The following is a 26,205-nucleotide window of genomic DNA, read 5'->3' as shown; positions in this document are numbered from 1 at the left end:
TTTCTGCTTATCTTGGTACGGTAGAAAGCGTAGCTATTGCTTTAGTTACTCATCAGAAGGACTATCTTCTACTCCTGACACACAGAAAAGTACCACATAAACGGGCAATTTACAGACAGGACTTTTTAATACTTATCTATGTAGATTATACTTAAAACAAAACACAATTAGAAGAAATATCACTAGATAAAGTGTTTATATAGCCTTTCCAGGAGTAGTATAGCAGAGTGGACTACATCAAAACCCACAATGAATGTGACTGCCTTAAATGAGGTCCTCAGAACCAATGAGTCTGTTGCCTTTCAAGTAGGTTTTTACATTATTTCAAGAGATAAGGTTAAAATTCCACCAGTATTTTTTGGAAGGAGGAGGGGTGCCACTCATGAAGATGTTAAAAGGACTAACCATGGAGAAGAGCTACAGATTAAGTGTTCTTCAATGCAATGGAATTTGAGATTACGAAAATTCACTTAGATACCAGAGACTACACTTCTCCCTGGTGTTCTTGTAGATGTGCTCCATTCTAATTCAGCCTCAACTGAGAGAATTTACATAAGCTCTGCAAAAAAAGAGGCCTAAAAGAATTATATAATCCCTAAAGTTATGACAAGCTGATGCAAACACTAGCAAATTTGAGGCAACTTTTGTCTTTTACCAGTTAAACAAAGGCAAAATTAAGGTTACATTTTCTTCATTACTCTTTTATTTCCATGCTTTCAAATATCTAAATGCCCTTATTTTTAAAGTTCAAGATTTAGTTCTAGGTAAGTATGAAGGGGAATTTTAGACAAATATATTGTTTCAAACTGCCAACAGATTCTGAAAAGCATATGTTTTGTTCAAGCTCTGTTTCCTGTCTAATGTGCGAGATTTGGTTTAGATTTGGCTTTTCCAAGATGGAAATTGGTATCTTGGTGAATAATTTTGATCTAAAGGTAGTATTTCATAGCATAAACAGCCCAGAGCTGGCTACAATATGGAACAAGATTGAGGGTATTTGGCAAATAAAACCAATAAGCAAGAGATTTGTTTAAAGTGTCTCAGAGAAGAGTAACTGAATTGACAGGATGAAACAATGCAGATGGAAATGTAGTTTAAACTGCTCTTGAGTACATGTGAAGTATAATCTGTTGTGGAGAGAAATACTGTTGCCCACTGATATATCCAGGTCATTTACCTACTTCTCCAGGTATCAGATGAATGCATCAATTAATCGTCACATCACGTCTTGGTCTGTTTCAACCAGGACTTAGGAACATGTTATTTTCTTCATCTATGGAAAAGGTTTTTAGTTTGCCCAAGAGCCACAGAAACAGAGGTAAACTGAGAAGGGAAGGGGATGCAGATTTTTAAATATATCTGCCTTTGCAGAATGTCACAAAGGCATGCTCAGTATTACATTATAACAGTCTGCAAAATGCGAGCTTCTAGTTCAGCTGCTTCTCCTAGATGCTGAAAGCCACCCTCCCTTTCACTCAGCCAAGCTTTACAAGTTCCTGATCTGAGAAGCAGAAATATGGTCTTTGAACTGAAAACAGATTCACAGCAGCACTGCACATACCTTCCCACCGATTTCCTCACAAAATCACAATTTGACTGCCATTTCAATTGTTTCTGATTGTTTATTTTTCCAAATAGGGGCTTCCCTTCCTACCTTTCCCAAGAAAAGAGATGCTAATTCCCACTTCCTTTCCATCTTCTCTTGTTGTTTTCCGTTTTCTCTACAGTTCAACCCACGTTACCTTGGAATCTTGATTCATCTTGCCTTTATCTCTAGATGTGAGGAAGCTTTTAATAAAGACATTTAAATTTTTTAAGACACTGTTTTGTTCTTTCCCATCTAAACTGAACTATCTAAATTAAACTCCCTCTACTAGCTGACCAGCTATTCAAGTCTTTCAGACAGGAAACTCAACAGAAATAATGATTTTTACTCTGATTTGCCCCCAGATCTTAAGTGTGAATTTAGACATTTTTATTACACAATAAATTAAAAGGCAACATGAGGTACACTGCAAAGCATCATCTTGAAATACTGGTGAACCTCAACTCAGAAAAAAGACTGTCACCTAGATTCAATAGCTGTAAATCAGATTTTAAGTTTCTGAGGAAAAACAACTGTTGTGTACAAGCCTAAGAGTAGGACCTTATAGTACTCAAGCAGTACCAGCAAAATGATTAAAAATACAGCAACAGATTTGTTTCCTTGCAAGAAATGCCACACAGTGTATTTCCAACTGATCCTATACATTACTCTAAAGTAAATATTTAAGTATTTCAATGATTAAAGTTCTTTAGCCACTGCTACCTCAAGGAACACACTCCGCATCAAGGAACAGTTACTTGCCCTACAGTATCTGTACTCATTTGAGATGTCTACAGATTCAAGATTCTGGATTCTTATAGACACTAATGCCTGCTGCAGCAAGCATTTACTTTTTTTGTTCTTCTCACAGCTGAAAATCTAAGGTCTAACTAAATAGGGGAAGAAGAGTTGATCATCCTTAATACTGAAGAAGCCACTAACTCCAGAAATATGTAAGGAAAGCAAGAGGACAGAGAATTCTCTGACCAGCAGGAGTAAGTGTTTCTACATAGAAGAATATCAGACTGCTGCTGGGATCAAACAACAGAATTGTCAGCAGTAATTCCGGAAGACAGAACTGTTCAGTAAGTGTTTCTGTCCTGTATTTAGGTAAAAGCCAAGTAATTGTCCTACTACTAGATGACAATGAAAAGCTTCCCACTGACAGTCAGGAACATGTGAAAACAGCTACGGAAGCAAACACTTAATAAATCAACAGATTAGGATAATTTTCATTTGACACTTTTTAAGAGAAGGCTGAAGAGCTCTCTGCAGTTTTAATGCTTTGAGCCTTTGGCCATGTGAATGCTCCAGTGGGTTAGAAAAAAGCTAATACTGTGATAATACTGAAAAAGAGTAAACAAAGACTCAAAGAAGTAGGGACAGAATTAGTGCACTCAAAATGTAATTATATGAAGAATTAGATTAAAAACTAATTTTTTTATTTAAATCAATGATGACACCGTTGTTGATATAATATACTTGAGAGTTCTGCACAGCAAGTGTCTTACTAGGATACAGGAAAACGCTTTGATTAAATGAAGTACAAAACATACTTGGAATACATGAATTAAATACTGGCATGAATTTTAGATGCGGGTTGAGAACTATCATTTCTCTATGCTAAATTACGACAATGTCATTGACAATGTGTATTTTTATCACCTTTTGCTCTTGAAATGACTGCCTTTCGAAAAAATATGAGTCTTCTACAGGCAGTAAAAGACAACCCACCTACAATCCAGCCTGATCTTCAAGAGGGCAATCCCAACTAGGGTCCTGGTGAGTATTCCTAGCATTATAAAAAGACTGTCGTTGTCCTTGGTAGAAACTTCAGATACTTTCTATGAGCCATATGCATTGACAAGTTGGTTCTGATCTCAGAGATCAGAACAAAGTATGTGATCCTGCCAGGAGGTTCAAAAGGCAAGAAAACTGCACAGAACCTGAAACAATGGCCCTAAAGTGCTGAGACTGAAAAAACACAAAAGACAAGTCCCCAGCCTTCTTCTTAAGCTGTGGCAGTACTGGAAATAAAATCCCTTCCCTCTTTCACTCCATGGATATTTGCCATACATCCCCACAGGTGTATAAGAGTTTTCATTTTGTGTCAGGAGTATCTTGTAAAAAGAATTATTTGACAAATGCAAAAGGAATGTGTACCTGAAACTGGGTCATATATTCTTTTGTGAACATCCTGAGGACATCTGAGACTAAGGTAACTCAAGCTAACCTCCTCAGTCCTGAGAATCTAGACTGTATCCCCAGACACTCGGCATACACAACATATATTTAATTAGGAGTAACATACATGTAGAAAACTTTCACCTCACCACCACCAGCTGTAAAGAAAATTCATTAATGAGCTGTTTTGGAACAAAGAGGAGAAAAGCCCCTGAAGTACCAATGCAGAGGAAGGATGCAACAATTCAGTATTTTCAAGAATTTGAAGAAAAAATGTGATTCTATTCCACAACAATAGATATTGCACTAAAAAATTAACCAGACTAACTGGAGATCTGCTAACTTTAAGTAAGATAATTTACTGTGTGCTGTTACAAGCACAACTGTGAAACACATACAAGCATGATCATCTAATTCTTCCACAATTTATTAATTTCCTTTGAAAATGATGCCAAAATAAGGAATGCAATTTAAGCATGCTGACAGCAAACTATTTACACAAGATTGGTACATAAATAGCTCTAATTCCCGCGCTAACTTAAATTCATCAGTTTCCAATTTAATTTTCATATTAAGAAAATAGTGGGGAGAACTGTTTCAACTGTTTTGATTTTATAACATGAAAACTAAATGCCTCAAATGAAAATTGGATAGCCACAGACAGACATTGTCAGATGAAAATATTTACTTAACATCATTGCTTCAGTTTACTTCATGCACTTCACAAGACTTTTTTCTTTTTTAAATCAGATTCTATTTCAAAATGATACCATGCCCTTGTCTCAAAGTATTTTTATAAAGAATGCCTTAGAAGGAAAAAACTGCATAATTGAAATTAATAAGGTTAAAAACTGAAACTTAAAAAGAAAAAACCTAAGTTGTAAAACACTGAAAACCAGCCAAAACTGTTTTAAAAGTTCTAGATGCCAGAAGAAAGCTATGCTTTAAGTAGCACTCTGCACTACTTCATCTGAACCACTAAAACATGGAAACAACCATCCCAGCAATTAAAACTCAGAATACTTCATTTTTAATTTTGTTTGTTTCCACATTTAGTCTGTTTTAGGAAACAGATATTAGACCAAAGCCTCACAAGGTATCAGCAGGTGAAAGATAAATTGTCACTTGGGCAACTATTTACCTTGAAAATTGTCAGCCAATTTTTTGGTCAAATTTAGAGTAGCTAAATTACTCTGGCATGACAAAGACATCAGATTCCAGCAGGAATGGAATGAAGCTGCCACCACAAACAGCCAACCACTCCCACTCACTATCAGCTGGGGTAAGTCAGCAACAGGTCTGACTCTAAGGTCAGTGGCAGCAGGCAGATGAGTCCTCAAGGAGCTGCGGACACTCCTGCAGAAGAGGAGCTGGGAAGAAAGATATAGAAATGAAAACCTCAGTTTTGGAGTGACACTTCAGTCAACTCTTGAAAGGAATCCCTTTGACTTAATTCCAGCAGTAGACCAACCTGGAAAACTGTTTATAGGGTAGGGTTTTTTCCTATTAAAATAAATTAATCTTCCAGCTGAGTGTGACTGAGTTGATAAGCAGTAAAGTCCATTCTCAAGCCAATGCTACTTTTTTTCAGGCATTTGCTAGTGTCTTCAGCTGCTACTGCAATGGTCAAAAGAAGTATGTAAAAAAAAAATTATTCAGCATCCTATAACAAGTTATGCAACTTATATAAGACCTAGTAAAATTGCCTTTTTTTTTTCCCCAGGAAATAACCAATCCAAACTGATTCAGTACATTAATAAATTAGCTGAGAAACTATTACAATTAGAATTTGATTAACATCATTAAGTTTACTTCAGCTGAAAAATGCCTTGGGGGCAGGGGGAAAATCCAGTAACTTAAAAATTCTTCCAAGCTGACAAAACTTACAGGATCAGAAACATGAAGGCCAAGTCGGTACATTTCAGTTCCTGATAGTTTTCCAAAATAAACACTAGGTTATATGAAATGTTTGAAGAAGAAATCTATATAAACATGCTAATAAAAAACTCCACCTTTCTTGACCAGGCAAGTCACTAAAGAGTAATGTGAACTGTGCATGTAATGGCTCTGTTTGTTATACACAATGCAGTATTTTATTACAAACTGCCAACAAAAGAAGTACACTTCTAGAGATCTTTCTCAGATTTAATTTCCTCTCAAGACCAGAAGAGTGAAGCCAAAACACAGGTGAGAAAGGTATCTTTCTGCAGTGCTTAATATAGAGATACTATTTGATACAGCTTTTTGCTAGAAAAGCAGTCCTGAAGAGTCCTGGCTGCGACTAAGCAATACCCTTCCCCTGGTCACCACAGCAAGGAATACGAGATGCAATCAACATCCTAAGACAAAACAAGCTTGGCCAAGACTTTCCAGAATTCCAGAAATTCATTGCAATGTAGGTCTATGCATACATATGCCTCATAGAATGGACATTTTGGTAGAAACATAATTACTGGACATCTTTCGAAGAAAACTGTACATTTACTGGACAAAGCTATTAGTTTGTATTAGCATTTCAATGGCTTTCCATTATGTAAACAACATGTAGGACCTAGGTAAAGATATTTTTTCCCCTCACACACAAGCACAGTAAAGATGTCCTCTGCTGCCTTCCTGGGGAGTGTGCCTTGGAAGAGCACCTCTCACACAATGGGCTGTAACAATGAAAATCTAAAACCTACCTGCTTTCACAGCTACACTGCTAACAAAACAAAGTACATTATTTGGACTTCAGATAATTACTAGCCATCTCTGACACAAAATATGTTCTTTTTATTTTTGCCTCAGGTAGACAGATTTTCTTAAATGAAAACAGAAAAAATACAGCCTGGCTCTACTTGGAATGAAAGGAGTGCATTATCCAGCTTGGGGGAGAAAACACAGGGAAACCCTTCTTATCTTGCTTCAAAGCTTGTTGGTAGTTGGCAAAAAAAGGAATCAAGTAGCTTCACACCCTTTAACTTCTCTCGTTCTGCTGTCTCTTCCACTTACCTTCTTCTTTCGGTTTAAAATTAAACTGTTTTTCCTTATTTGAAAAACAACAATATACTTTTGACTGAAAAAAGCCCCCTATGATGTCATAATCTGCTTCTAATTGCGTATTTATCTCCAAACTGAAGAAAGGTTGTGAGGGGTTATAAATAAGAAGGGGAGCAACACCTCTGAAAAAGATTCTCTCAGACCAGATGCATATGGAAAAGACACTGAAAGTCAATCAAGATAATTCAGGTTGATTCCGTCAGAAGCAGTGTCACACTAATCATTACTGTGGAAAAGTGAGTTTTTACTAACGTAAAGGAAGGACCATTTACATTCTCCCCAAATTTAGGGAATGGCAGTTTTAATACCTTCCAATCCATTTATTATTCCTAGACAAGTAGGAAAAATGTTACTATAAATCTCCATCTCCAGGTGTTTATAGTTATGCACTTCAGGCAAGAGTTTCTGCTATTCATCTAGCACTTCTGCCTATTTAATCACATCTCATATATCCCATTTAGTCTCTTGCCTTCCTATGTGAAATTCCTTATAGCAGAGTTAAAGAACAGTTAAAGAACGCTTGATGAACTCCCTTGCATTTTATTATAAATCACCATTGAAACACTCTTGAGAATGATCAATAGACAAAATGATACATAGTACAAATCAAACTCAACTTCTTTCTCATGTGCCTAGCTGGTTTGGGGTTTTTTTTTGCTTTCTTTCTCCTTTTCCTTTCTATTCTTCTCAAGTTTCTGCTACATTACTCCACAAGCAGTATCATTAGCTACATGATCCTATACCAAATATAAATCTCAGAAATAATCCTCCTTGTATTAGCCAGAGAGCTAATAATAATTAGTAAGGACTCTTTTTCCGAGACTTAGATTCCAACATCTGAGTTTAGCTGTATTAACATGCAGAATATATGCTTTTTATTACTGCCATCTATATCCTCAGAGCTAACAATGTGTAATGGAGACAAACCAAGACTTCCTGTGGTTACTGTATAGAGAAAATTTAAGAATCAAGATCAGACAGAAGAGCAAATGCTGTGAGCAGAGCATATCCCTTTGGTGCTGTTGTCTACAAACAAGCCAATGAAGAGTAGGCTTATCTAGATCTGAATAATTTTACTTGATGGGAAGTTCATAATACAGAAGTCAATTCCAAAACAAAATTAACTAAAAAACATCCCAGCACAGTATTTTCAATTCAAATTTTAGATTTCAAATGGGAAAGCAAGCTTCTTGACATAGAATACAGTATTATCAGTAACTATATAGGTATTATAATCAGTAGCCTTTTGAAACAAAACTCAGCAGGTCTCAGGTCTTCTAAGCATGTTTCACTTAACACTGCATTCTTCTCACAAGCTAAAATAGATATACAATACAACCATGCATGCTTCACTTAAATATTTATGCTTCAGTATATTGATGAACCAGAGGGCTGGATCACATGATTATAGTAAAACAGTGATTCCCAAGCTACTTTGTGCAACAGTTCCCTCCTAAATGACCTCTACTGCTCACTCTGCCCCTCATAACCAGCCTGGGCACAACCCAAAAATGTGTTCAAATGGCTTCTGGTATAGCAAAACCTCCTGAACCACAATAATCTCTTCTTTTTTGTTTAGCTAGTTATGTCCTGAAATTTGGAATGTACTGTATCAAATTTATCAAAAATAAAAAGTTATGTTTATTTTTTCTCATTTTAAGAAAACAATATTTCTTCTCCACTGAGATAAAACACTGTGATACCCATAATTAACGATTGTACAAAAGAGCAGAGGAATAACAGCATCTCAGGGGGTCTGAAAATTTTAAGAGGAAAAAAATTGCATAAACAAATATTTGGATTTTCCATAGAAACGTCATCTATTCAGGACTAGGAAGAATGGATATGTTAATGATACTGATACCCTTAGAAGAGTGGCAGCTAATAGCCAGATTTCCCCCTTTTCAACTTAGTATACAGCTCTTCTCAAGGGTAAGACCTTTAAGTACAAACACTGAAGTGCTGTTAACTAATATAACTACTTGGGAGTTACATGAGCTCATACTAAAAGGAGTGAGGTAGGACTATGTTCTACAATTACAGTTTCTAATCAAACAGCAGTTTCAAATAAAATCTATCATCACCATATTGAACCCACTGTATTTGTAGGCTTCAATAACAAGACAGTGATGTTCTGATTATTGCCATTTAAACCAACAACATGCAGTAATAAAATCCAATCTTTTGCAAAAAAAGTAAAATAAATACCTGCAGGACTGCCAGCATTTTCTCCTTGATGTAGCTGAATACCAGCAGAATCTATAGAGTTTACTGTAACTGTCTGTAGATTTGGCAATTGAGCAGTGCTTAGACTAACTGGAGTTGATGTCAACGCACCACCTGCTGCAACTTGACCAAGAGTGAGTGTCTGCACAGGGGTCAGAGTTATTTGTTGACCAGGTGCATTCTGAATTTGCAAGTTCTGCAAGTTCTGAACTCCTTGCACTTGAAATGTCTGCCAGGTTATCTGCCCAGAAGGGGTCACTGTTTGTGCCTGAATTAAGAAAGTTCCAGGATTCAGCTGCAGTTGAAGATTCTGAAGAGCCTGTTGAGATATACTTTGACTTGCTTGAACACCGTGGATTGTCTGTTGCGCAATACCTTGTACAATCTGGGCTTGACTGGTTGGCTGCTGCGACTCTTGTAGCTGTATGTGTTGTACAATTGGCTGTGCTGTGGACACCTGAATATTCTGAGCCTGCGTGTCATCAGAGACTGATGTCTGGATGTAATTTCCCTGAAGATCAGAACCATGAACTTGACCACTAGTTGTGGTCAAGTCATTTGCATTTTGTTCCAATATACTTGAACTGTCTATGGTAACGGGCAATTGTGATGAAGATGATGTTGGCACAAATAAGTCGTTATCAGTGGCAGTTTCTGTAATTTCAGGAGAAACTTGCTCACCAGTCCTCTCAGAAGTATCTGAACTATCCATGGCCTGTCCGGTATTTATCAAGTGCCCATCTGCATTAATGCCTGCTGTCATGGTTTGAGAACCACTTCCAAGTCCCAGAGAATCTAGATCAACACTATTAATGGGTACAAAAGTAATATTTCCTGGCAGTCCAAGAGGGACGTTAGCAACCACTTGTGCTTGGCCAGGGTAAGATGAACCACCAATTGCAACTCCCTGAACCTGGACTTGACCAGACTGACCAGATAAGATATTCTGAATATTAGCTGAAGATGTTCCAGAGGCAATGATGGTTTGATTCGAGCCAGGAATGATCTGAATTTGACCAGTTTCTTGATTTATACTGCTATTATCAGAAGAGGCTGCAAAGCCAAGTTGAACCTGCTGACCATCCGCTGTCTGGATCTGGGGTATTACTTGGTATTGTACATTAGACACTGTACCATTCGACGAATCTGATCCTGGTGCAACAGAAAAGATTTGTTGATTTTGCAAACTCTGAATAGGAAGGACATACTGCCCACTTGAAGTTACTGTGGCAGCACCTGGAATCTGTACTATATTACCAGCTTCATCCTTTATAGTGGTAGGAGCTGCAGACAAGACCTCCCATCTGTTTGGAGCTCCAGCTAATTGCACAGAAGCCAAATCCCCTGTCTGAATAAAAAGAAAAAAGAAAACAAAAAATTAAAAACAAATGTTGTACAAACTATGTGTTAGACCAGTCATGCAATTCAGCACTAGATATCGATACACTACTGGAAAACATGCAGTACAGCTCATATGACCATCAGCAACTGGATCAAAACTATGAAATACAGATTTTATAAGGATCTAATGCCTAAGTCAGGGTAGCCAGCCGGCGGGTCATGAGCTGCACGTTGCTCGCGAACATGTCAAATGCAGCTCCTATGTCACGGCTGTGTCAGGTGACCAGCAGCAGGGTTATTCTGGTGGCAGGGCTGCTGGGTAATCCAAACCCCTGGCTGTGGGAAGGAGGGAGCTGGCAGGGGCTGCTGGAGTTCTCATCACCAACTTACCCTGAGACTCAGGAACACTCTTTGCCCAGCTAGGCACCTATTGCCCAGAAGTAGAGGAACCACCACGAAGCCAGTGTTGCCTCTATCTCCTGGAGCTCCACTGCCTTTCAACTCTGTTTGCTATTTGTGCATGTTGTGACTCCCAGCAGTACAGAGAATGTTAAGAAGTGATGTAGTCACACAGTTGGAAAGATAGGACAACCTCAGTTTGTTACACATAATACAAAGCTCCAGTATTCATAAGCTTGTAGGATTTAGTTTTGCTAAGGAAGAAGACTTCTAGACTAAGAACTTTTCCACTGAAATCATATTTGGATTAGTCATATGCATCAGTTAAGAGAGGAAAAAAAAATCTATCTTAATTAAGTTGGAACAACAGAAAAGGCCAGTGCCTCAGAGTAGACCCCAGATGCTTAAAGAACCTATTATGCATTTGGTTTTTATTCAGTAAAGAAAAGCTACATTGCACTTACCTGTCTTTACCAAAGCAAGCTTTTTCAGAATAGAGTATTAAGGATTAGATTTAACATCCTGCAGTGCCTAGCACAGATTTGCATAGTCAACCACCTTGGTATTGTAAGTAACCATCAATCTAAAAATTATGAAGTGAAATTTCTCCTTATCTGTTTAACCATACTACAGCAAACCAATGGAATAACTTCATATTAGCAACATGTAACTAACTTGTCTTACAACCAATTCAGCTGTGTAAAACAAATCTAGTTTCTCTGGCAGAGTCCAGAGGACATAGAACAGCTCTGGTTTGTCCTTCTGCACTCATCCTGTGATCCCTCCTGGTAGGGAAGTTACCAGAACCTATCAAAACCTTCTTCTGATGCTGCATTCTGACTTCCTTTAGAACAAAACCAGGACATGCAAAATACAGCACACATCTAATTCTTTCCTAACATAGCATTGAGACCTAGCCAGTCTAAAAGAATCCTGCAGTATGCACCTGAGTCAATTTAGTCCACGGCATTAGATGGGACTTTGCTAGTTTCACATTCTTATCCTATTCCAGCCCATAACACTACAATGTTTACATGTAAAGGAAAAATAATGTATTTAAGTCTGAGTACTTAATAGAAGAAGTTTTACTGTGCTTACCAAGCTTCATTTTCAATAAGGAAACACATATTGTGGTTCTAAATTATTCTCAAGAACTGTAAAAATAATTATTGTGCAAAAAACAAAATAATGTTAGCCTTCTTCAGCCCTCAAAAACCAGACCATTGACTCTTATTAAGAGTTGGTCTCAGTGATCCATGGGGGTCCTTTCCAGCTCAAAATATTCTGTGGTTCATAAGTGTGATTCATAATTTTTCAGGTAGTGTATTAGTAAATAGATCCAGCATCACCAGAACAAAACTAATTTTATGTCCTTAATGCTTCAAGGAAAAGAAACATAATAAGAAGAATAATAATTCTCTTTTATTATTTTCTTTCCCTCTTATACTGATCAACCTTTCATTTAAAAAACTTATTTAATTTTTTTAGTCTTTCAAGCTTGTAACTTACAATACTAGAAGAAAAAAACATGTAATATTCCATGTCACATATCTTACCTAGAAGAAGGCAACAAGTTCTATTTTCCTCTGCTACCACATTAGCTTTATAGACTTGTGTTTAATATTGCTTAAAGTTGCTGAAATGCTGCTAAGAAAGTTCATAACTACTCAATTCACAAGCATATAAATACCTAATAACTGAAAGTTTCATAAAATATCAAAAGACCTATAAAAATCAGGGATAAAGATCAGTCAGAAAACACCAAAAGCAAAAATATGACTGTTGTATGTTTAAAGTGTGTCATTATAAAATAAATATATAATGTGCTGATAGCTATTAGAACAAAAGAGAAAGGAAAAGTAATATAAACCATTACAAGTCTGATATAATTTCTCACTGATTGAAAACTATGTACAAGCAAATGTTGAAAGCTTAGGTTAAACTGGACTGATCTAATATGCAGTAACATGTCTATGCCTACTCATATGTAATATCCTCCACGGAAATACTTCAAAGGGAAACCTGTCTCCTTAGTGATATGGAAATGACCTACTTTATTCTTCTCCCAAAACATATGTCGATTTCCATACTGGCATTTTCATGTTGGGCACACATATCACGTTTTCATGATCCAGTGAAATCTTCCCTCAAAATCTGCTCTGCAATGATTTTAGCACAACAGAGCCAATCTTTTAGTAGATGCACTTGTCAGTCCATGGAGAAGTTCAGGGCAGCCACGCATGAGGATATGAACATAAAATGCCTGTTATTCATATTGCTCTTACAGCTGGCTGTGTCAGGCACCACCAGCTGAATCATGTGGAGGGAGGAGCAAAAAGAGGGTGAGGCTTTCAAGAAGCTATCTGGCAGCTATCAAAACTGCTAGTACTAAAAAGTATGGTAAAGAGTATTTGAGGATGATCTCTAATCTCAAATGGTCGTCATCAGCCTGTCATAACAAGACTGACTGTTATGTTCTTTCACAAAGTCTGTTGAGACAAGAAGACATTTCTTAAGACTTCTTTTCCTACTAACTAAAGAGTAATAACCATTCTTTATGTCCTCAGGCAATTAAGCACTTTTGTAGTAACTCAGAAGTTCTGCCACTGATACATGAGCAGCAACATCTGCAGCCCAGTCACTTACTGAGATTTACATTCAAAATACACCAGTTTGGTTGCTGTCTCAGCCATCCGTGAAAATTATTTAGAGAGTAGAGATAAAGCAATAGTTTCCTTATCAACTGATACTCAGGCAGCAGTTATTTGGCAGCTGTTCCTTTAAGAGAAGGCTGGACTGTTTCAAACCAAAGGCTCTGTTTCAAGAGGAAGGGACAAAGATCTGAGGAAAGTTCAGCAATACTCGGCCAAGGAGGAGACAACAGGAAGCAACAGTGAATTCACTGGAAGCAGCATCAGGAAACAAGAAAAAGAGACAGGAACGGAGCAAAGAGAGTAGCTGACACAAGGTGTAAGATGAATTAAAATCAAATGGTATGTCCACTTGAAGAAAGGCCAGGTACCAACAAAGAGTGAAAGCTACAACCACTGTTCAGCCTGTCTTTTGATTCTTTAACAAGCCTTGTATAATTTCCAGTAGCTAAAATAAAGAGACGTCTCTGAGAGAAAAGTCTCATCCCTGAAGAATCGTGAGCCATGATAAATAAAAATCTAGTAATCGTCTTGTTCAATGTATCTAGATAAAATTACAGCAACATTAAGTCAAATGTGGAAGGAGATAAGAGAAAGACAGAAGATAAAATACCTTTCAGAAGTGATCTAAACCACACTGAATGATAGGACTTCATAAAAAATAAAATATGCTTCACCAAAGTAAAATGGAGAGGGGGAAAGCAGAGAAAGACCCCTATAAGAGCTGGTATCTGTTGTAGACACCTGCATCTCAACATGTCAAATGGGCACATGTCATTAGCCATCAGTCAAAATCTACCAAACACTTATCTGTGCTGGTGGACTGCTTTTCACTGCACTTTTCAGAAAGTCACTTTTGCCGCATTTAGCCCTGGAGCAAAAGCATCAGCCAAACAACCAGAGGTGGAAAGATGAGTCATGAGCTCCTAAACATTCAAAAATCACACACATAATGAAGAAGATTGGACACTGCCTCATCCAAATTGTTGTTTTATGAAAGAGTAAGGGTTCTAATGCATGGGTTTAATAATACCATGTGTTTACCAAGCTACAGTAAACTATCTGTGCATTCTTAGGTCATTACAAATACAAGATAAAATGCACTTGCTTCAACTCTTTCATTAAAGTATGAGCTAATACATTCTATCTTGCATTTGCCATAGGTTAAAAACGTGTTCAACATCAGTTACTGTGGTTCAGCTGACACAAAGCTGTTTGTTAAGACAAATTAATTCTGTTGCATGTTTGAGCCCTCTGACAATAAAGCCACTCAATTTAGAGAAATAATTCTGCCCAAGTCAAATGTTTGGAAAAACAAAGAGCATTTTGGGGAAAAAAAAGTATTATCTGGGGCTGCTTAAAATCTTATTTTAAAAGAAACTCCAATCTGGTGAAATATATCTAACTGTATCTCAGTTAAAGAATATCTACATCTTTTTGCTTGACATGGACAACTGGAGCCAAAACTTCAACAGTTTGTTATCGATCAGCAGAAGTTCAGAACTTTTCCAAATTAAGACAATGCAATATCCCTGACCTTAGTAGAAACAAGGAAGCTGAAGTACTAAGAAACGAGACATGGCAACAAGGAGACATTTTTAACTAGATCACAGGCAACTCTTTTGTTTATTAATTATTAAATCTATATATACATACGAATCTTAATGTAACTACATGCCAAACTAGCATTCTGTGGAATGGTTTGTTTTCTTCCTGTTTTCAACTCAGGTGCTGAGGGGTCTATCAAATCATCAAGAGAAGAAAGAGGACCTGGGATCAGTCAGCTTGATCTTTGGGAAGACAATGGAGCAAATAACATTGAAAACAACCTTGAAAAAATTAACCTTCAAATAATCTTGAGGGGAAAAAACAAAAGTAGTGTTCAGAAGTAGTCAGCCTACACTTAGGAAGGGGAAATAATGCTGAAATAACTAACCTCACAATGCCCTATGATGAGAAAACTAGCTTGGTAGATGGGGTTAGGCAAGACATATTCTTTATCACTACATTAGTCAGGCTTTTGACTCTGTCCCCCATAATATAAGAAAAAGCCTCTTTTTTATATAATGTGGGTTATCAAACACTGGAACATGCTGCCCAGAAAGATCGTGAAGTCTCTAACCTTGGAGGTATTCAAACCCACTGGGCATAGCTCTGAACAACTTCCTCTTACTGACTCTACTTTGAGCAAGGAGGGGCAGACCACGCATTCTCCAGACATCATTACCAGCTTCAACTTTCTATGAAATCTTAGGCTTCTTGCTAATGTTTAATATTAGAGAACTTTTTTGTCTATGCGATTTTTAAATATGGAAATGTTTTAAACCATACATTTTCTTGCTTTCTCCAAAACTATTAGGAGAAATAGAACAAAAATTTTTAAGAACATCCCTAAAGCGCCTTCTAAAAGAACTTCAACATTTGGTTCTGATCCAGTATTAGGAAGACATAATTGGAATTCAAAAACCAAAGAACATTTCAAAAGGTGAGGTTCTTGACAGCATTAGGAAAAATACACTGTTAGCCATCACATTCTAGTGAAACTTCTTTGTTTTGCAAAAGTAGAGAACAGAGAGAAGCAAGACAATTCCAGGCTTTTCTATAATGGCTGAACACGTTCTGGTGCATCTGTTCACATCAGGAAACCTAGCATCAGGAAGCTATCTTATCACCCACAAAATCAAAAATGGATGTCAGAATAATTCTGAACTTCCTCAAAATAGGCCAGAAAACCAAGCAGTATGGTTAACTCTGACACACATGGCATTCAGACATATTTTTGCCTAGTGGAAAACATTAAACTTAAAATGCCTTCCTCTTTCTCCATCCTGTCAGCATTATTCCTATTTCCCCCTAAACTGAGTTTAAACTAGGTGCATCTCAGATAGTTAATCTTCTGAGGTACAAACCAACTAGAATTCCAGACTTCCTTTAAGTTCTGTGAAGCACTGATACTCAATTCTAAGGCTCAAGATATGCCAAAGCAGTCTTAAAACACGCCAACCTTTACGTGTACAAGATACCCAGAAATGCTTTGCCTACAGCAGAGAAATTATACTCATATTCCCCACATATGTTAATTATTAACCTGTCCAAATGTTTTCCATATCTTGTTGGTAAGCAACAACACAAATAAATCATATAAAAATTCCTCCCAGCCTTGTTTTTTTTTTTTTAAGACTAGCGAATCAGTGCAGCCCACTTCACACAAGATGCAACTACACACCTCAGCTGGGGCAGTCATCGCTGACAGCTCCCATTCTTTGGCAGCTGTCAGAGCCAACAGTTTTCTCAGCCAGCCTGCCACTCTTCCCAATTCACCCGCCTTCCAGACCTCCCACACAACCTCCCATCAGTCTTGCACCCTATCCTCACCTATCCAGTCCCACCCAGCAAAACCATAAGAATGGCCCTTGGGAGCATGAGAGTTCCAAGACAGCCTTTAGCTTTGCATTACAATGAAGTAAGAGAACATAAACAACTGGTTATCTCAGCTTTGTAGTTTCTTAAACAATCGTCTGACCATGCTGCAACCATACAGCTGACCATCAAGGCTGTGCTTGACCTAAATATGTCTGCTCTTTTGTTTCCTCCCTTATGCATTGCTTTACCATCTTCTACTTTGCTTCTCATTTTCACCTAATGCTAAAATCTTTGCAGAGGTTTAAACTGGAATGAAACTAGAGTATTTATAACTAAATGAAAAAGAATCCTAAATATGAAATTTTGAGGTGGAATTATTAGTCAAAGATAAAAAGTGAAAAAGCAAGACCCAAACTAAAACTTCTCAGATTTTTAACTCCTAAGACAGACATCCTGAGAGGCCAAAACATGAGTCATCATTCAAGGTGAGGCAGTAGCACACACCATCCCAGCAAGGTTCTCACACAAACCAGCAGGCAGCAATATTCAAGGCAAAGTCCCCATAGCAAGTGTTTGAACCAACCATGGATGTAGCAGTATGGCAACCAAGGAAAAGATGCTCAGGTAAGCAAGCCACAAACTCAAGGCCATCTACATTAATATCAAACACCATCAGGCAACATACTGGCGTTGGTTGATCATTAGGCAGAGTAAATCACTGTGTCAAAGCTGAAAGACTGCAATCTTCATCAATGCACAAAGACAAGATCAGCAGCAATGCCTGCTAGTGCCTCTCATCAAAAAAGAAATATAGTTCCAACCAGAATCATCAGCCAAGCTGAAAACCTTGCTGTCTAAAGACAACCTGCCAGGTCACTGACAGGATGGAAAGGAGAAGAGGGTTGAGTTTAGTTCTGTCAATTGCCTATTTCATTTGCTTTTTATTACAAGCAGCTGCTATTTTCATTAGTCTTTTTACTTCCTCACTAATCCTTTCAGTGGTCTTACAGCAATGTCCATTCAAACAGTATGCCTGGACTCAGATACCGATACAGAATCATAGGATAATTTCAGCTGGAAACGACCTCTGAAGGTCACCTGGTCCAACCCCTGGGCTCAAAGCAGGGCCAGCTAGATCGTTACAAACACAATCACATTTGCTCCAGCTCTTCCCCAAATCCCAGACACGCAATATTCCCTGCATTCCTATGGGAGTGTTGCTGTTGCTTTTAAATCATACTGCTGGTCTCTTGGGGAGCAGCTGCAGCATACCATTTCAGCCAGGAAAGCAGTATGCTAACCCAGCATGCTGGCTCCAACCCTGCTAGTTCCTACCAAGCAAATGTCAGTAAAACAGTAACAAAACAACCCTGAAACAACAGCACCGCTATCCATTGACGTGCAGGCTCTTCAAGCACTTCTAAGCGGAAATACCTAGATTGACTTCTGCTATCCATTTGTGTGGATTGAGAGTTCTACCAGATGTTCAGCAGTCAGAACTGCAGTCCAGGTATAGAATGTAACAGGAAAGAGCTGCCCTCCTACTGCTACATTAGGCACCATCACCCATGCACAAGTCTCAAACTGCTTGAGCTTTTACTCCTGGGAAAGAGATGAGCATCACAAACTGCAGAAAGACAATTATGTCCGTCTGTGCATATAGATTTTCATTTTCCATACAACTTATGAGGTACCTACAATGTAAGACCTTTCAGCTTCTTTCTTCTTCCACCCTCCAATATGATAAACACAGAGGACCAGAAAAAAAAGACTCTTTATTGCACTAAATCTCTTTCATTCTTCTCTTCTTCACAAGGAATGTATTTCAGGGCCTTTAGTCCCTCCACTCTCTTCATTAATGTCATATTAATTAACTCCAGTGTCTAGTTCAGCTACTGTTAGGCATCTCCTTCAATTTATATTTAGTTTCCACCCAAAATATTCTGAATCATTCAAGAGTTAGGTTGTAGGAGTGTAAAAATTACCAGAATGCTATAACCTAACTCACAGAAGATATGTAGGAAGGGCCTATCTGCATTTATGGAAAGTAGTGAGTGAGCTTATATTCATTTAGGGTTTTAACTAAGATTTTGGCTTCCCTTGAAAAGCCTCTTAAACATTAACACAACAATATATTAACTTAATAGGAGTAAAGGAGTACCACATCAAAACTGTTTTGCCCATTTTGAACTGCCAGAAACCATTTGTCCTGCACCAGCATTCTAGTATCCTGTCAGACCTACTGCTCATCCTAATCAATTAATCCGTCCCCAAGATGCACAATTCATGCTGTACAATGAGAACAACCTTAGAGGTGGATATAAGAAAGCAAGCAATCATTTAAGCATCATCTGTTTCTCAGTATGTTTATGCTCTTCAGCACTGTATGCATCCAGTACTATGAAACAAATCTTAGAGCTATCAGGCACTTTAAAACATCCAGAAAGATTTTTATTTATTTGCTTGAGCAAATAAATAGGTCTGGCAGAAAGGATGTTTGAAAAGGGTCGGAATCTTAATATATTTTCGAGCTCTGTCATTAGTCTACAGCCTACTGTATGACCTCAGACAGCTATTTTGCTTCAGCTTCCCTTTATGTAAAGTAAGCTGTAATGTACAGATGAAAAGTATTTTAAAGTTTAACAAGTATTCAGAAACTTCTATCACTAACACTTTGACATTTATTAAAAGCTTGACAAAGCCACTTCATCCACCAGTACAATGCTCTGCAGTTTTTCTTCCTGTTTGCAAAATCCTAACACCATACAAGGCTGTTGTACAGCAACTTTAGAAAACAAGACTTGCTTTAAAAGAAGAAAAAGAAAACGGCCCATTTTTTTCTAATTTTAAAGATGGTTTTGTAAAAAAAGAATTAGAGGTAATATGTGCAATTTTCCAAGGACCAAGGCCAAAAAATTACATCATGTCATCTTAGAAGGTATTTTGGAACTCTCTTTTAATATACAAATATTTTTAGGTATCAGTTATTTAAAAATGCATCATCGCTTTGAATTTTATGAGCATATGTCAACACGAGATTTAGCTACACCAATTAAGGAGCACGAGTTTTCACTAGGATTTTGTTATGGCGATTGTTAAACTAGCTTCAGCAAGAATATGTTTCTAGTGTGCAAGATCCATCTCATCACACCAGGTCCCGAGGTCATCAAGGCTCCTTTCAGAGGCAACGGCGCATGAGAGATAAGGACAGAAAATGCTACAAGGAACCGCATGATAACTCTCCTTAGAAAAACAGCGCGATACAGGAAGCAGCTTTCCACCACCGCGTTCGCTTCTAAACAGCCATTTTACTTCACTACATCCTTCCCTACAGCCAGCCTTCATTTTGTGCTCCTGCCTGGCTGCGCGGTTCCAGGCTGACAGCCTAGCGAGGATACCGGGGGCGCGCTCAGGTGGAGGTGAGATGCCTCCCAGCCTCTCCGGGTTCCGAGCGAGCCGTTCCGGTGCCAGTGTCGGGGGAGGGAGGCTTCCCGCCTCCCCCCGTTTTTGAAAGTAAATGAAGACGCCGCTCCCAATGGCGGGGGAGGGGGGAGCTTGGCTCCCTCCTCCTCCCGGGAGCCCGGCTCCTCCTGGAGAGGCAGGGGAGCCCGGGGACCCCTCTCCTGGCAGGTCGGCCCTGCTATCGTCCCTCCCCCCGGGCGGGCAGTGCCGTGTGTCCCGTCCCTCCCCCCGGGCGGGCGGGCTGGCTGTGCTGTCTCTCCCCCCGGCAGGCCGTGCGAGAGCGGCGGGGCGGGCACTCACCGCTCCGGCAGAGTGAGAGGCAGCGGCGGCGGCGGCGGCCTCATCCTCCTCCGGCGACGGCGGGCCGATCTTGCTGCAGGTGGCCGCCAGCAGAGCGAGCGGTGACGGCTGCGCGTCCTACCCACAATGGGCGGGTTCAGGGAGAGAAGGGGGGTGGCGGTTAGTGCGGGACAGCGACCGGGCTCCTCGCAGACGCGCACACAGGAAGCGGCGGCGGCACCGGCTCCGCACCCGCTCACAACGTGTCACCCGGGGGAGGGGGGGAAGGGGCCCAGCCGGGCCTGCGCTCACCTGGGGGGCGGCCGCCCCGGCGGAGGCCGAGGCGGCGCCGTTGCCGTGCTGGAGATATTCGCTGTGGCTGCTGCTGTCCACGTCTAAGGCAGCCATTTCCTCTTGTTTCACGGGCTTCTCGGGAGCTGCGGGCACAGCGGGGAGGGGGAGGGGAGAGTCACTGACGGGAGCGATCACCCCCCTCCCTCTCCCTCCCTCCCTTCCTCCCTCCCTCTCCCCCCCCCCCCTAACCCCAGCGCTCCCCCCGCCCTCCCGCACGGAGCCCTCCTCCTCCTCCTCCTCCTCCTCCCCGTGCTGCTGCCCCTGCCCCTCTTCTCCCTCCTCCCCCTGCTCCTCCTGCTGCTGCTCTCAGTGCCGCTCTCGCCTCGCTCGCACACGGACGCTCCGGGGCCGGAGCGGGGACGCGCAGGGCCGGAGCAGGAGCGGGGAGCCCCCGGGGCGGCTCGGTCGGTGCGTACGTACCGGTCATGGTGTGAGTGGGAGCGGCCGGCTGGCTGGCTGGCTGGGCGGGAGGCAGGCAGGCAGGCTGGCTGGCTCGCACACAGGCCCTGCTGGCTGGGGCTAGGCGGCTGCCGCCGGGGACATGCTTATTGTGCTCACGGCGGGCTGAAGCGGCGGCGGCGGCCCGAGCCTACTCCGGGTTTTTTTTCCTATTTTGATTGACGGTGCGGGAAAGCCGAAAGGTGGGGCTTGCCGCGGGAGAGGGGGCCCGGCCGACACCGCCGCCCGCCCGCCCGCCTGCCAGCCCGGAACTCCCGCCCACGCCCGCGCGCGCGCGCTGTCATTGGCTGCGCCGCGCCGCCGCCGCCGCTCGCACGGGCCGCCCGGGCTGCCAGTCACCCGCCGGGGGCGGGGGGGGGGCGCCCCATGCCGGGGCGGCTTCCTGTTTGCCAGGGCTAGTGCGGGGAACAATGAGCGGGACCCGCCGGGAGGCCGCGGCCCGCGCCGGCCAGAGACTTGCCGTCCCGGGAGGCGGCACCGCCGGCGCGCTCCCCTGACACGGCGGGGCCCGATCGCCCGCGGGGGTCAGCGCATAGGCACAGCTGCGCGGCGGTGGCGCTATCCCTCCAGCCCCCCTCCTCCCCCCCCCGCGCCTCCGCCACTACCGTGCCCGGGGGGCGCCGGGCCAGGGCTGCGATCTTTCGAGTTCTCCCCGCCGGGGCTGTCACTCACGGCTGGCGACAGCCGCGGCGGCCGGGCAGCGCCCGGCCGACGGACAGCGCCGCCACGCTTTGTCCCTCCGGCGCTAAGATGTCGGCGCGGCGGCCCCAGGGGAGCCGGTCGGGCCCGGGCGGGCGCTGCCACTGACCGCCCCCCTGCGGGACCGGGCGCCTGGGTCAGCGCCGGGAGCAGCGCCCGCCTCAGCGGGGCGACCCCGCCGTGCCGCCGTTGCATAAGCGCTGCGGCGGGCTCGCACCTGCCTGAGCCGGGCGGGCGAACCGAAAACTTCCACTGTCTGTAATGCAGAGAACAAAACCCGTCCCGGATAAGGCCACGAGTTCGATTTCAACGCGACACGGGAGTACCTGCCGTGAGCTGGACACCCCAGCCTTGGCACGGAGCAAGCATTTGTACCAGCAGGCTTTATTTTCATCGTGTTAAGGAGAATTAATAAGATTCCCCTCAACGTCAGTTTGCATGTCGGTGTCTCGCGTTACGCAACACAAAGGAAACTGGGAGCTCTCTGATTGTTAAACTAAGACAGGAAATATGTATAAAACGTTACATAAGTATATGATGATACAGGAATGATTATTAGTGGGGCCTGTTTCTCTGTAACACCACTTAGCTTGTGAAGGGTTCCTGTAAAGGGGAACAATTTGGGCTTGGCCTTCCGTCACATCTGAGTGCGTGTTCAGGGTCATAGGACAGTATGTAGGTTTAGGCACTGATTTTGACCCTTAGCAAATTCTCCCAAAGAATTACTCATGGTTATCCCTAGTGTGGTGTTCCAAGGAGTCTGAATGAGGCCAAAAACCTCAAACCTACTTTCTTGTTACAATCTTTAATGTAATTAGAACTGAGGATTAACTGGGAGATAGAGTGAGCACAGTCTCATATGTCCACAGGTGGGCTGAGTGTGTGGAGTCCCAGGCTCCCGAGATAAACTCAGGGCCAAGTTAGTAACTAGGAGACTCAGAAATATGGTCAGGATTTTCAACAGCCTCTCTGAACAGAGAATAAAGAGTGCTTTTTAATCACTCCCAGCACTATGACCTTGCAGTAACTGCCCAAGCTTAACTCGGAAACTACTACAGAACAGGATAAAATGCACTCAGAAAATGTGAATTTAATATCAGGAAGTTATGATGGATGAAGATAGTTCTTACTGTGTGATGTTTAGTCTTTCTTCTAACCAACTTACTTGTGCTTAGTAAGTTGTAAATTAATCCCCAATCTTTTTGTCATAATTCATTTTTGCCAAGGTAGTTAAAAAAAGCCAACCAAACCCTTCTGTTTCTTAAATGTCTGTATTTATTTACATAGTCTATTGTAATTCTACTTTAGAATTAGTTGTTAGCAAGGTAGATAACACAGCCACAAAGAAGTTTTTTTTGCAATTTGTATTTTTTATTTTTATAAGCAAAAGTTGTAACTAGGAACAGAAGTCAGTGTTCTTTAAAAATGTGTCGGAAATAATTCTTAGCCAGTGAAAGCTAATACACACAACCTTTAAAAACCCATCCGTGTACATACATAAGGACATTTCAGGAAGAAAATCAAAATGCAAAATTGCCTATTGCAGTATTAAAAAAAAAAAGACTTCTACAGCTAGTATAGAACTTGGAATTTGTTTGGCAATATCAGAAGTTGCTAGTGAAAAGTATGAGAGTTTCATCCTGGAACCAGAACTATTACTGATTACTTTAGATTTTCAGTAACTGAGCTGTTCATTTAAAGACCGATGTAAAAGAGAAATAATTTCTGTTGAGATGCTGTGACAGGGAAAATTATATTGAAAAAGTAGACCTTGCTATTTAGCAGGGTTTTACCAAATACTATCAATGACATTTTTCTTTAGGAAGATTATGCTGTCTGGGACTCAATCTAAGTATGAAAGTTGTTCTTCTACAGCTGGGTGGATGCATGTTGAGAGCTGTCTGACTTAAGGGGGATATTGTCAATATAGTTTATCTACATGGATCTTATTGCAGGCTTGGGACATAACTGCAGGGCTTTAAGACAGGAAGATTTAACATACCAGTAGTGGCACTGAGTTTATATATAAAAGAGTTTTCCAGTACTATAAAACTCAGATGTAATCAGGCTTAACACTAGCAGAGGACCACCTTTTCCTAGTCTCCTACTTCTAGGCAGATCCTGGGATGAATTCTCGATCAATTTGCTGAAAATTATGTGTTGTAATTTGAGCTGTGTATATACAGAGAAAGTAATACTGCTCTATAAATACTAAGAATGCTTCTACCAGATACCAAAATGCAGCAGTTTCAGAGCTGAGATGCAGCCTTTGGGGTAAGTAGCAAAAGAATATGGAAGAAGAAACAATGTCTACCAGCTTCTGATGAAATTTGTTTTGACAGTTGAAACAAGATGCAACTTGGAAAGAACGCTAAAACTTGATACCAGCCATGTATTTCAGTTGTAAGCTCAATGCTGTATTTGTCCACTGTAACTTATATGTCACTGGTTTAAGTCTTGGTGCTCAGTCTTGGTGTCAGTTCAGTACAAATTCAGAAGAAAGTGCTCTGTCTTAACACAACTTCCATCCAGCACAGTGTCTGCTATACCTGGAAGCAGCTTTTCTGTTTCTACAGTCCTTCAAAATTTCTGAGCTGTGACATGTTATTTCTGTCTTTAGTGATCCCTGCTGTGGGTAGCCCTGCATTTCTTTAAAGAATTCTATTATTGAATGTTTGTGGGTATGTGGTCCAGTTCAGTTTTCACAGCTGTGGTACTTCACTCCTCTGTTGAGTGGTGGTTTTGCCATGCTGAAGCCTAGAATGCAACTGGACAAGACGGACAGGAATGCATTCTGCTGTGACAGAATGTAACACCAGGAAAATTCAGGCTCACTTCAGTTTGAAAGGCTGGGTCTGAAATGTCTATGAAGAACCAGTAAGGATTCCATTCAATAGTCTACCTTAAAACTTGTCCTTTACTGGAAGGACAACAAGCAGGATTATCTGTAAATCTCATACCTCAGGAAATAATTAGAACACCAAAAACCCTAACTATTCAGGAGAGGTATCTTTTTAAATTTGAGATACCTTCTTCTGTTTTAGTTCAATCTGTTTAATATTTCAGTAGAATCTGGAAAGCCGTATGTTTTCCTAAGTGCTAAACATTTGCATGGTACTACAATACCCAAGAAAATGACAAGGTTTTGAATCAGACCTCTTAAACTTCCTAGAATTCAGCTTCATTCTGAATTTCAGCCTGCTTTTGCAATTTGTTTAAGTCTTAGGAGACATGAATAAGAGTGTAGCTACCAGTCCTGGATACTGCACTCTTAATTTCTACATCCTGTATGGGTCCATTTGCTTAAGAATATTGGGTCATCTTTACATAGGGCCACAGGCAGGACTGACAGGAAGGTGACCTGTGAGGTTTTGTGAGTCAGCACTTAGTAGTTGAGATTGTTGTGTGACTAGAGTTCATCAAATAGAGAAATGAGCCCTTGCCAGTATAAAATCAGCAGTGGTTAGAGAAGAGTATTGGCTGGCATTGTGTCATCATCCTCCAGAAAGTACCTCCCTGTTCTTCTGGCTACAAGAACAAAAAATTTGCTGTGGGGGAGCAGGCTTTAGCAGTAGGTGTGGTCTACCCAGAAGCTGAGCCAACCTAACAGCTCATGGACATCACCATAAGAAAAATCCTGCAAAAATGTGCCTCTGATATTGCAAGCTAAATTGAGTCAAACTAGACACAGGGAGCAACAGAGCTCCATGGATGGGAGTAGACAAGGAGAGGTAAGACTCCTTTCAGCACCTGCAAGTAGATTAGTTCAGGGTGTCAGACTTAATGAACAACACAGGAACTTGCTTTTGGCTATGTTTTGTGTAAAGTGTCTTGTCAGAAGCCCAGGATTTCAAGCCTTTAGAGGAGCACAAATGTTACCTGAGAGCATGTGAAATATGAAGGCACTGATTTAGTGTGCTGCATAAGTGTGATGGTATCCAAGTGTAACCATATGAAAGACAAATAATACTTAGCGAAATTGGATTTTAGGAGAGCATTTTTTCTGTCTAAATGAGGAAGCAATTCTAAGAGTACTGGTCTCTGCTTGAAACAACTCCATTAAAGAAAGGTCAAAGGGAAAAGTGTGGTACCTGAATCCAGCTGTTAGCAGGGGAGACATTGAGTTCCACTGGTCTGCTCACATCCAGTAGAAGCTATGGATGG

At 41.0% G+C, this 26,205-nt stretch overlaps 1 protein-coding gene across 3 annotated transcripts in view; it reads right to left on the bottom strand.

The window, feature by feature from the left end:
- The window catches only part of SP3 (Sp3 transcription factor), a 35,276-nt gene extending 12,991 nt beyond the window's left edge, over window positions 1-22,285 (bottom strand). The window contains exons 1-5 of one of the 3 annotated variants that reach the window (XM_053982265.1): window positions 21,948-22,284; window positions 20,842-20,966; window positions 20,551-20,667; window positions 10,292-10,382; window positions 9,017-10,186 (exon numbers count right to left, since the gene is read on the bottom strand). In XM_053982265.1, the coding sequence (XP_053838240.1) occupies window positions 9,017-10,186; window positions 10,292-10,382; window positions 20,551-20,667; window positions 20,842-20,966; window positions 21,948-22,236 (1,792 nt within the window). In that variant the 5' untranslated portion in view covers window positions 22,237-22,284. Of the gene's footprint in view, window positions 1-9,016; window positions 10,383-20,550; window positions 20,668-20,841; window positions 20,967-21,303; window positions 21,573-21,947 lie in introns of those variants that run through there. The other 2 variants (XM_053982264.1, XM_053982266.1) reach the window with 2 other exon arrangements.
- Window positions 22,286-26,205: the final 3,920 nt, after the last annotated feature.

This window comes from Vidua macroura, chromosome 7 (assembly GCF_024509145.1).
Source record: "Vidua macroura isolate BioBank_ID:100142 chromosome 7, ASM2450914v1, whole genome shotgun sequence".
NCBI lineage: Eukaryota > Metazoa > Chordata > Aves > Passeriformes > Viduidae > Vidua > Vidua macroura.
Note: the sequence above shows the minus strand (reverse complement) of the source record. Positions and strands in the feature narration are given on the sequence as shown.